Source organism: Pundamilia nyererei, unplaced genomic scaffold (assembly GCF_000239375.1).
Source record: "Pundamilia nyererei isolate P.nyererei 1_Seehausen unplaced genomic scaffold, PunNye1.0 scaffold00014, whole genome shotgun sequence".
Classification (NCBI taxonomy): domain Eukaryota; kingdom Metazoa; phylum Chordata; class Actinopteri; order Cichliformes; family Cichlidae; genus Pundamilia; species Pundamilia nyererei.
Window position 1 is genome coordinate 432,762 of NW_005187415.1, and position 12,040 is coordinate 444,801.

The 12,040-nt window shown below is 38.9% G+C and overlaps 2 protein-coding genes across 2 annotated transcripts in view; both read right to left on the minus strand.

Moving 5' to 3' along the window:
* Positions 1-245: 245 nt before the first annotated feature.
* Positions 246-2,378, minus strand: iapp (islet amyloid polypeptide). Its single transcript, XM_005725091.1, has 4 exons — positions 2,330-2,378; positions 1,008-1,104; positions 619-759; positions 246-529 (listed from the first exon to the last, which is right to left on the minus strand). Exons 2-4 carry the CDS (start codon positions 1,085-1,087, stop codon positions 355-357), a joined length of 396 nt encoding a protein of 131 aa, XP_005725148.1. The 5' UTR covers positions 1,088-1,104; positions 2,330-2,378; the 3' UTR covers positions 246-354.
* Positions 2,379-8,155: 5,777 nt separating this feature from the next.
* Positions 8,156-12,040, minus strand: part of LOC102196680 (solute carrier organic anion transporter family member 1C1-like) — a 12,219-nt gene continuing 8,334 nt past the window's right edge. Inside the window, exons 10-13 of the mRNA XM_005725311.1 lie at positions 10,762-10,955; positions 9,114-9,178; positions 8,877-8,994; positions 8,156-8,749 (exon numbers count right to left, since the gene is read on the minus strand). Of these exons, the coding sequence (XP_005725368.1) occupies positions 8,257-8,749; positions 8,877-8,994; positions 9,114-9,178; positions 10,762-10,955 (870 nt within the window). The 3' untranslated portion in view covers positions 8,156-8,256. The remainder of the gene's footprint in view (positions 8,750-8,876; positions 8,995-9,113; positions 9,179-10,761; positions 10,956-12,040) is intronic.

Genomic DNA, 12,040 nt, shown 5'->3' on the forward strand with positions numbered 1-12,040 from the left:
TCAAAACAACAAATAACATTTATTTTATATTGCTTTACATGTTTTTCCTTTATTTTATTTCCCATGAATTACTTTAACATTTGGTTGTTTTTTATTATTATTATTCCCATCATGCCATTGTGCAACAACATATGAAGCCACAACACACAAAAAGGCAGAAAAAAATATACAGTGATGTTTTAAATCAAAGGCACTGTTTCTTAAGTTAAGAAAGTAATCAAGAAAAGTCTGTGATCATTGCCATCATTGCCATCATTATATATATGTCATTCTCACAATCATTGTTACATGATTGGTTATATCATCAGAGCTGTGAGGATTGCTGCAAATGCTGTGGAGTTTCCTCAGTTGGCACTAGAGATTCACGTAGCCTGAAGGCTCCAGTAGGTCTCTCTTGCCGTAGGTGGCAGATCCCACATTGGTTGGTGCGTACACAGTACCAATAGTGTTACTGGAACGGACCAGGAAGTCTGCTAGCCTCTGGGTGACGCAGGTGGCTGTGTTGCACTTTCTCTTCTCTATATGGTGACTAAGAAAAGCACAGATATTAAGAAACACCTCAAAAATACTCGTAGATTTCAACTTTTTTTAAATGAAATCAAGCAATAATGCTGCTACCTGTTCATAGCTGTGAGCCCCCTTCGTGGCCGTGTACCCACGAGGCTGAGAAATGGGTTGGAGATTAGCCCGGGAAGCAACCAGGCTTCGCTATCTGGGAGATCGCTTTCTTGCTCGCTGGATGAGCTGGGACTGAAGTACCTGAATCACAGAGGACAAAGGGCTAAACCATTTGACATTGATGATAGGCTCTTGAAGATATCCACAACTCCCGAGAACAAGGAGAGAAAGTGGCCACTTAGCTCCAGCCCCACTTCTCCCTGCACAGTGAAACACTTTCCCCACAAATGAGCACAGTTGGTTTCCATCTTTGATTATCAACATTTGAGCCAAATGAAAGCCAAAGTTCTCCTGCACCTCGGCTCTCTGCTTTGAATGTGTTGGCTTACCTATAGCTTGGGGCAGCGGTGATGCAGTGCAGCAGCACAAGCAGCATGAGAAGAAGCACAGGCACCCTGAGGTGATACATGCTGTAAGCGTGATTACCTGCAAACACAACAGGAGTTACATTTGTTTATTGTGCTTCAGGGAAAACCAGTGAGACGTGTGATAGTTTTGTCTGATTCCCAACAAATTAGGTACATCATCAAAATAGATGTCAGGGTCTAACATAAGTGTTAAGCTATGTTAAATTATATTTGAAAAAAATGCAATAAAGTTATAGTTAGATTGCCAAAAATGCATTTTTAAAAAAAAATCTTTGAAATAGTTTTAAAAGCAATTAAATCCATGGTATCGACTCATCTGATACTGGGATTTTTCCACCATAAAATGGAGCAAGCAGACATTTTCAAGCAGGAGCAGTCTGAAAAACAAAGCTTGTTGTTCCTGGAAATGCTGACATTATTTCAACTTCAGCAACATGCAGCACAATAATTAGAATACAGTTGCTTTTAAATGCAAATCTGAAGGAACACTTGAGCTGACTTTGCAAAAACAATATGGGATGGATTCATTTAGAATTTTACTTCAACTAGGACAGTACATTTGCCAGTACTGGTTTCTTAAAGGTAATTTAATGGCACCAGCTTTAAATGTTGAACATGCGCGCATCATTTTATTCACATTGGATATATTTTAAATATATAAACATGTCCTGACCATGTGCATTTTTAGTATAGGGTGCAATATTTTCAGGATTTGATTTTGAAGTAAAAGTAATTAAGAATGTATTATTTTGTAATATATATCCAAATTAGCTGAGTAGCTTAAATGTTAGATTATAATGACATCATTTTATAACATTTCATTACTAATTAATCAGCTGCATATGTGTTCAAATGATGACAAAGTCTTTTATTGTGTTAGTCGTATGAAAATAGTAGCAGCAATCTCACTGTTACATCTGTTTACAGAACAACATAATATTTTTTTTAAATAAATAGTTGTTTTTTTTTCGTTTTTGTACATTTCAGTCTTAGTTATATTTCCACAGAATCATCTAACTTAATGTAGATTTCATCTACACATTTCCCTGTGCTCTATGTGAATTTCCATCTTTTACTTAATCTTCTAACCTCTCTTTTACTTACTTAAAAAATATGCAAGAAATAGACTTACTAAAATATTCCCTTTTTAATTTTTTAAAGAAAAATGTTACTATATACAAACTGAGATAAATGTCAGTTTCTTCTAGCACCTCATTAACAACTATAAATAAAACCTGTGGGGGAAAAAGACATCCAAGCCATAGGAAAGACAAAATACTCACTTTCTGTAGTCTTGGCTAGATCCCAGTCTGCTACTGGAGCTCTCCAAGGTTTGTCAGACTGTCACACAAGCCGACTGCAACAGTTATAGGCTCTCTGCTCAAACCACTTGTGACATCAGCTCTCTCCAAATATAGCCTTGCATTTTCATCTACAAAAGGGTGGGGTAGGGAATAAAGCGGGTCTTATACATGTCATATAACACTCGGTTCTACCGTAATGTACACTCTTTAATATTCACATGAGCAGAATAAAAAAAAAAAGAACGAAAGATAATCGCAGTACACAGACACAAACACACGCACGTCTGCATACGTCACCATCCTCATCATCACAGTCGTCACTATTGTCATCAGCTGCCGTGATGGGACTGACCCGCCACAAACCCACACCAGGGAGAAGAACACTGTCAGGCTGTCTTCCTATTTACCTTGAGACATGTAGTGAACTTTTACTGTAGGTCACCAAACTCTGGCCTTAGCGCCTTCCTCTGGGCTTCAACGACGATGAATAAAACATGTGAAGATGAATTATCATCAATAATAAATGGTGCCTCATTATTTTGATGGGACATGTCACAAGCAACACAGTATTAATTAATGAATTGATGGTAAAATTTGAGACACTTTAGAACCGCACGACCCAGCAGTGTGACAAGTTGAAAACTAGACTAGTAGTTGCATCTTCTTATTTAGTTTCCTAAAGACTGTATAAGCAAATATTAAGTTGTTTTCTTTTAAGTAAACAATATGCATCGCTTGGAATCCAAGAGGTGATTGATCGAGGTTTTATTTACTGAGATAAAAACCCAACAAGAGAGATTGCTCTCTGACTTGTGCGCTTAATCACCACATCTAAACAGAAAACGTGTCCTTAACAACCACAAGACTTTTAGAACAATGTCCTTTGGGCAAATGAGACCAAAGTGGAGCTGTTTGGCCGTACTACACAGCACTGTGTTCACAGCATATCAGCACAAACACCTCATACCGGCTGTCAAGCATGGCGGTGGAGGGGTGATGATTTGGACTTGTTTTACAGCCACGTTACCTGGGCACCTTGCAGTGACTCACAGAGTCACTGAACGTGTTACAATGGTCCAGTCAAAGTCCAGACCTCAACCTGGCTGAAATGCTGAGAGAGCTGTGCATAAATCAATGCCTGCAAAAATCAATGAACGGAAGCAAGATTGTACAGAAGAGTGAGCCAAAATTCCTCCACAGGAATGTGAGAGACTGATAAAGTCACACAGATAATGATTACTTCAAGTTATTGCTGCTAAAGGTGGTTCTAAAAGCTACTGAACGATAAGGTGCACTTAGACAGGTAGTGTGAAAAAATTCCTATCTACAATCAGGGAATATCAGCCTCCCTTTGAACTGATAATCATGTTATTAAGTAATGTGTAATGTAATATGTATTATAAATCTGTATATATAGTATGTTTTAAAACACACATTTATATAAATCTACAGAAAATAAGCAGCAAATACAAATAGACAATTCTGATGAGCTGTGGTTTTCACAGAAAGATATCTCATAAAAATGTATTCATAAAACACTGCAAGAAAAAAAAAGACCATCAGTTTCACAACAACACAGTGCATGACTCTTAATGTCATAGTTATTGTTACTGGTGAGCCAAAGAGAGCATCCTACTATCTCACTGGGGAGATGCCAGCACAGGCAGCAGGCTGCTGGTAAGTGCTAGTGGTTTTCACCGCAGATTGAGCTAACAGACATATAGTGCACTCTTAATGGACGTATAACACCCCCAAACCCACTGCGGTCTGATGAACACCTCCCCGAGTTTCCTGTAAGCTTCAAAAAAAAAAAAAAAAGGTAACTGCAGAGACAGTGACAGGATATTTTTCTGATTCCTCTGCAGCTACATGGGTTTTTATTATTTCTTTGCACAATATCAGCTCAAAGTTTCAAAGTTGTGACTGATTTATTTACATTAATGCATAATCACGTGAGAGTCCGAAAACAATTACTTGATTTAGCTATAAACCAGAGATTTTGTGCCTCAGGACTTTTGGTAATTTACAACTTTTTGAGGAAGAAGAGAGAAAAGAAATTTTCTTTTTTTTAATGGAAGTCCTGGAAAACATTGAGTCAAGTCATGTCACCATGTGGTGCCTTGGATTGATTTCGTACTTGCGAGAAGTCCAACCTTACAGTTTGATTTAGCACAAAAACAAAGCTCACACAAAACCAAGTGAACCTTCACAAGCTTCATCAAATCCTGTTTAATCCAGTTTTTCTCCCTTTCTGCTTGTAAGCATCAATAAATATGGTCAGCATGGTTCATTAGTATTCTTGTAGCACTGAATCTAAGTGGGATGAAACCTCACTGGAGAATCATTCGGACGTAAGCAAGGAGTGCCAGCAGCGCAGTGCTATGACTTGTTTGCACTGAGAGCATCGACGCCTGGAAATGTTTCCATGTTTGTAGTTAACTACTGTCACATGGGCAGTTTGGCACGATGCATTACCTGATTGGTGTGGGAAAACTCTTTGGTCACATGATTTCATCACTTTTGTTTATTCGAGGGAGGAGCACTCACACACGACACCTGTGTGTGTCGACTCTCTGGCCCGTGATGCATCCACAGATAAAAATAAACACTTGACGTCACCAACATCTACCTCTACATGGAAACCAAATAGCATGTTTTTTGAATTAATTGCATTAATGACATTTTAGTCAGGAAGGTGTTTTGTTTTGTTGCTTTGTGAATGCATTTTTACCTTCCTACTAAATATCTCTTGTACATCAAGCAGTCTTATGCATAAAGCTACGATTCTGGTGTTTTCTTTCTTCTTGGACAGCGTGCATAAGTGCAGAGAAACCCTCATATTTCAGTGGTATTTGTAAAAATATCTCTGCTAATGAGAAGAAACATACTTTAAGACATACTTCTGTGCGCAAAACAAGTCCTCAATTTTGCCTAAACTTAAATCTGATTAGGAATTGTTGTTCAAAAGACCAAATGTGACATGAAAGATTCAAGCTTAGGGACAAAACCTACTGAGGATCTGCACCTAAAAATACTTTTATTTTCTCCTGCTGCCCAGAGCTTAACAGCATAGGCTGGTTGTACATTTCACACAACTCTTAACACAGCAACTCTCTCTCACACCTGTCTGGAGTGTTTTTTCTTTTCAACCTTTTCCCACCTGACGCAAAATCAAGCACACAGATTTTTACACTGGTCAAAACAGCTGGTGAAAACAAAGACACATTTAGCAGCTACATTTGTGATCTAGTCTTTTGTACTTCACCTTGATGTTTGAGCCTCACCGTACAGTCTACAAATACCCCCCCATCCCCTAAAACGTATCAATATTCCTGATCTTGTTTGGAATGTTTTTCATCTCATCATGTTTTCAGTTGATAAAAGATCTTGACTGCAGGCATTCCAGTTTAGCATCCAGACCCTTCTACTATGAAGCCATGCTACTGAAACAAATGCAGTATACAATTTCGAATTGGCCTTAGGGTTAAAAATATATTCCTCTAAAACGTTTTCAACATTCATGACACATTTCCACATATTCCTCCTGAATGACAAGTCTGCTTTTCAGTCTGAAGTATTTGGGCTCCATGTTTTCCAAAAAGTATTTCAAGGGTCGGTCTGTCTCAGCACAGAACAGTTTTCCATTTTGCCTCGGTCCATTTTATATGAGCCTTGATCCACAGACAACAGCAATGTTTCTGGATCATGTTCACTTATGGCTTCTTTTTTGCATGACAGGGCTGCATTTCTGGATGGCACGGTCAGTGATCATGCCTGTTTTTAATGCAGTGCCACTTGAAGATCACAGGCACCTGATATGTTTTTTCAGGCTTGTCCTAAAGTCCTCACAATTTCATGTTGAGAAAAATTATTCTGAAATTGCTGCACAATCTGGAGATACTCTTTTTTTGTCTTTTGGTTACTGCATAGTGATAAACCTCTGACCTTTTTTACTTTTGAGAAACTTTGCCTCTCTTACCTGCTTTTATTACAATACAGAATCATGTTACTGAGCTGTTGTCAGGTAAACTAACCCTTTTGGAGACGTGTTGTTGCCACCAAATTCAAAATGACCTAGCATTTTTGTGGTTTATGGAATTTGCAAATCATTGCATTTTGTTTTGATTTCCATTTTAAAATGTCCTAACCTTTTGGAACTGGGATTGTATATAGAAGATGACTTTATATTATCTATAAAAAAGGGAAAGGGAACTGTGGTTCCCTGTGGTTTTTCCCATTTTTCAGGCAAATACTTGCTACTTACCAGCCCAGCTGTAAAAAAAAAAACCTTGAAAGATCGTGTCACAAACCAGAAATGGAGATGGACTGCCTTCAAAGTAAACATTGTGCCTCGGAGCTTTTACTTTGAAGGCAAACTTTCTGAATGTGTTGCTGCCATGCCCAGACGTTTCACAATTTTATTGCATCTCTATGACTGCATTTATAGACAAATGCATTCCATTCAAAGTCTGTACTGTGTATACATGAGATCTGCTTAATGAATGCAAAAATAATTCTAGTCATTCAAACATCCATTTATTTACACAAAAAAACTTTTTTTTCAAGAAGTTGAAGTAATCTATAAAATTTTTCATTCTGGGACCTTGCAAAGCGGTCATGTGATCACATACATGCATCAGCACAACTTCATTTTTGTTCCAGAGACTGTTTCTACAAATGTGGAAATGGGACCACTGGTAGCGCTCTTTCTTCACAGGATTAAGCGTGATATAACCAGTGTTGGGTAACATTACTTTTAAAAATAGCATGTAAATTTAAAAGATTACTGGATATAAAAAGTAATCAGTTACATTAAAGCAATACCTAAAAAAATAAAAACAAAAAATAAAACCCCTTTTGCATACAGCATGCTGGTTATACGTCCAGAGGGCTTGTAGTCTACTCTACTGACTTTACTTCATTGATTAGCATGTTGACAGCATCATCTTCATTTCCACAGAACCAGCATCGAGCTTGTTAATTTCCCTCGTAGAGCAAGCTTTAGCTGAAGTTTTGGAGAAGCAGAGTGTGGTGGAGCACGACTGCGGGGAGGCGGACACACCTGAGTTGCATTGGGTCATCAAGCCTCCCTGGCATATGAGAGTGAACTGGCTCCTGAATGGTGTTGTTGTTGGTGTATGGGCGGCTGAGAGCTGAGAAGATGCAACCGCGAGAGTGTTTGAACAACAACCGAGAAAGTGTGTGTTAATGAATGTTATAATGTGGTCCATCATTCATGCCACATACAGTCATCAGTCTCAACTGGCCTTACCACTTACTTTGACTGCAGATTACTTCAAAACATGAAGCACAGCTCCTTAGCAGCTGACAGACAATAAATATAACTGTGGTACACAGTAACTCAAATTCTTCTGCAATGTAAATGTTGTCATATGCACAATCATGCTGGCTGAGCTCTACAACTGGATACATTCCAGTATGTAGCTGGATGCTAATGAGTTGAAAGGAGCCAAAAAATATTGTGAAACAACAGGAAATATTTAATTAGGTACTTTTAAATATTTAAAAAGTACCTAATTGAGTTTGTGAACTGAAAAACACCCCCCCCCCAAATTTTTATCTAAGGATTTGTTACTTTGTTACATTTAACACCCAACACTGATTATAATAGTTGCATCCTGCAAAAAAAGGATGGAAAATACTATTAGCATTAACAACATTGTCCTGAAAGTAGTCCCTCTTAACTCATTCACTGCCATTGACGTCTATAGCCGTCAATGGCAGTGAATGAGTCAATGGGTTTAACTCATTCACTGCCAATGGCTGGCAGTGAATGAGTTAACAGGAAAATTACATTTTGACCAAACTTTGGGACTTGTTCCATCCATTCCAGTTTGATTTTGTGTTGGAGACCACTCTGCTAAACACAGTCTTTATGTGGTCCATCAGTTTAGTTGCTGCCTCTCTTTCTCCAATTTGCTCTTGTCATCAATGTGATCGTCCTGCTTCTCTATTACTTTGTGTCCGATGGATTCTTTACGGACTATCTCTGTGTTTGTGCCATCAGAAGACAGAGGAATAACTTCAGCGCAGGTATCTGTCATGTATTTAGCCTCCTGTGCATTACTTGTAGAGATTACTCCATCATTATGAGGGGGCAGTTCTACTGTGTGGACCTCTCCTCCTTCCTCCAAATCTGTAGCAATCTTTACCCAAATTTTTGTAGCACTGGGTAAGTTGGGAGTTTCAGGACTGGCTCTAATCTCCTCAGTGAGGTTTAATGGCGTCTTTAGTTCAAAATCCTTTGATGCTTTTTGCTCCTGCTTGTCTGTGTCCTTCTCTGGCTTTCGGAACTGGCGTCTGAGAAGGATGATGACAGCAATGAGGAAAAAATAAGAGGAGCCACTGATACAAGTGATCAAACCCAGGAAAATGATCCTAAAAGTAGAGAACAGAATTGGATTGAGGCAAATCAGCAAAGGTCTTCACAACAATTATAATGCTAGTCAATAATTTTTGGCAAATTTGTTTAAATAGTGTAAACTGGAATTTCTCCGTGTGGTACCTGTACATATCAGAGTTGTAAATACGGCATGCCCCCCTACCGCCACAACTCTTCATAGACCATTTAAGGCAAGTTGAATCAATCAAAGCGCCGAAATACACCGGTGCAGGAATTCCACCTACAGACAGCATTGGCAATGGGGACAAAACTTTTATCCAGAGAAAATAAACCTTTTGGGATTCAAGCAGAGTGACATATATTTATGCTTTACGTCAAAGTGAAAGTACTGAAGCTTACCAAGAGTCCTAGTTACCAAGGTCTGAATACCCAGAGCAAGGGATTTGAGCTCGGGTGTGATGCATCTGCAAGTACAAAACAAAACAAATCAAGAAAATAAGGAGTACATTATAAAAAATAAACTGGCGACAGTAGGCTGACAGGTCTCAATAGCAGCAATGGATAGACGTGAAGTGATACACAGGATGCAGGAACAGACTTTGGCTCGGCTAAATTTTAGTGGAATTATTGGGGAACTATCTTGCAGTTTTTGCTTAATACTGTTATTTAATGCTGGACATTAGTTCTTTAAAAGGTGAAACTATTCCTTTAAACCCTTTTCAGGTGATAGGACTATAAATACCTTGGAGTTCACATTGACAATAAACTGGACTGGGCTAAAAACACCACAGCACTTTACAGGAAGGGCCAGAGTCGTCTCTATTTTTTGAGGCGACTGAGGTCCTTCAACATCTGCCAGAAAATGCTGAGGATTTTCTATGAGTCTGTTGTGGCCAGTGCGATCCTCTATGCTGTTGCATGCTGGGGGAGCAGGCTGAGGGTCGCAGATGCCAACAGACTTAATAAACTAATCCGTAAGGCCAGTAATGTTGTGGGGATGGAGCTTGACACCCTCAAGGTGGTGTCGGAGAGGCGGATGCTGTCCAAGATAAAGACTATGTTGGATAACACCTCCCACCCACTCCATGACATGCTGGTCAGTCACAGGAGCTCGTTCAGTGAGAGACTGAGATTACCAAAAAGCACCACTGAACGACACAGGAAGTCTTTCCTGCCTGTGGCCATCTCCCTGTACAACGCATCCACTTAACACACTGTTTGCTGCTACAACTACACATGTTTCTTTTCCAACTATTTATTTATGAGTGAAGTATGTATGTGTATATATGTATATATTGTACTATTCTTAGTTAGTGTATTGTCTGTCTTGTCTTAATGTTGGTTTAAAATGGAGCACTGTAACAAAAAATAATTTCCCCCAGGGATTAATAAAGTATTCTGATTCTGATTCTGATTCTGATTACCTACGTACGTTCTTTCATTGCATGTGTCACCACCACACTTTTAGAAATGTGTAGAAAAAAAAAACTTGTCAAAAAGTAACTTTGTTTATGCTTCCCTTGAGTCAGGGTCACAGCAGCCAATACTTGATTGCATCAAAACAGCAAAGTTTTCTCCTCTCACTGGAATTATCTTGTCTCTGCCTTTCTCTCTGTCCGCCTTTCCATTTTGTTTCTTCTTGCTCTGTGTGTTTTTCTCTTAGTGCCTCCCTCCTGCTCCTTAGCAGCCAGTGGATTGATGTGCCTCCATGTCAAATGATCAATCACCCCGAGTAGTTTATCTAACCAGGTATTTTATCCAGTCTTTGCATGATCATTCTATCATCTTTTGTGGCAGAAGACAATGTGTCAAAGGTTTAAACCTTCCTGTCTTTGTGCCTCCCAGGTTTTTAACCTCACCAGCCCTCCGCATGCCTGCTTAGTCTCTATTTGGCCCCCATACTTCCAAGTTCCTGCCAATCTATCTATACTCTCTCCACCTCACTTAGCCACGTTACGTTATAACTATTTTGAGTCCTTCCATTTCACTGTCTACCACTACTTTAGGCTGCTCATAGACGTGATAGCAACACTAAGTTTTTACAGACCGTATAATGACCATGTAGCCAGGTGTGGCTCCCAGAGCATTGATAAAGGAGCTGAGAACAGATATGGCCATATAGGAAGTGAAGCTTCGGCTGCAGTCCTTGGCATGAGGGCACTGGCCCAGTCTCACTGATGTACTGCTGCCTGCTGGAAAGGAGGTGGACACACAGGTGCAGTTGTGAAAGACCTGGGAAAGGGAGAATATTTACATTTATATATATTTTTATGTCTTTTACATCCAGGCATTTTGGAACTGGATTGTAAAATTATTTCATTTTGCATTCTCTACCCAGGAAAAGTAAGCATTGTTAATCAAACACGTTAAAAGTCCGTAAAATTACACTTTTTAAAGTTTAAAGCAACTGAGATGTGAGTTTCCTGAAGAGACAAGGGACAAAACTGCTCTCCACGTAACATCTGACACTTCACCCAGAGGATTTTATAGGCGAAGAAAAGGTAGGGGATATTTACAAGAGCATAAGAAGAAAAGCACATAACAGCTAATCAATAACACTTACAACAATAGGAAAATACACTGAGAGTACACACTGAAAAATGCTTTAGTAGCAACAGTGTAACATCATGCCTCCTGGCTAACATCATCTTCCTCAACAGCAACTAGTAGAAACATTGAAGAACAACAATAGTGATGATTTTGTACTGGGTTATATCTTTGCAACACAAATAATCTAATCTGTAAGTATTATATATAAGTACTATATGTGATCATGTTTCAGAGAATGCTGCGAAACCTCTGCTAACTTCTCGGAGTAATACTTGAAATTTTGTGAAAACAAAACTGAATATTGAAATGTACTGCTACGCTCAAGCTATATCACAAACACTGACATATGTGCTTTCTATTCATTTATTATACAAAATAACACTATATACTGTATGTGTCTGATCAAATTAATACATTTTGGGGTTAATTAAAAGTTGACCCTTTTTTAGTGTTAATTGATAAGTGTAAAATAATTAGATGGTAATGAGTGAGCTTTTAAAAGAGAGTGAGTTTTTAGTTTTTAAAATAGTTTTAAAAGTGGAGGATTTTTATTATTCTGACTGCTTATCATAGTTACATGGATGGTATTCATTAGACCACCTGTCACAAAAAACAAGAAAACACAAGTATTTTAGAAATCTGTAAATATTATATTGCCGGTTCGAGCCCCGGCTCCGACAGTCTCGGTCGTTGTGTCCTTGGGCAAGACACTTCACCCGTTGCTGAATGGTGGCGCCAGTGTCCGGCAGCCTCGCCTCTGCCAGTGCGCCCCAGGG

Bases quoted from the DNA above. Each gene is read 5' to 3' on its own strand.
- iapp (XM_005725091.1), bottom strand. From the start codon at position 1,087: ATGTATCACCTCAGGGTGCCTGTGCTTCTTCTCATGCTGCTTGTGCTG. The intron at 760-1,007 runs GTAAGCCAACAC...TCTGTGATTCAG, and splicing joins ACCGCTGCCCCAAGCTATAG to GTACTTCAGTCCCAGCTCAT. The intron at 530-618 runs GTAGCAGCATTA...TGCTTTTCTTAG, and splicing joins GGGCTCACAGCTATGAACAG to TCACCATATAGAGAAGAGAA.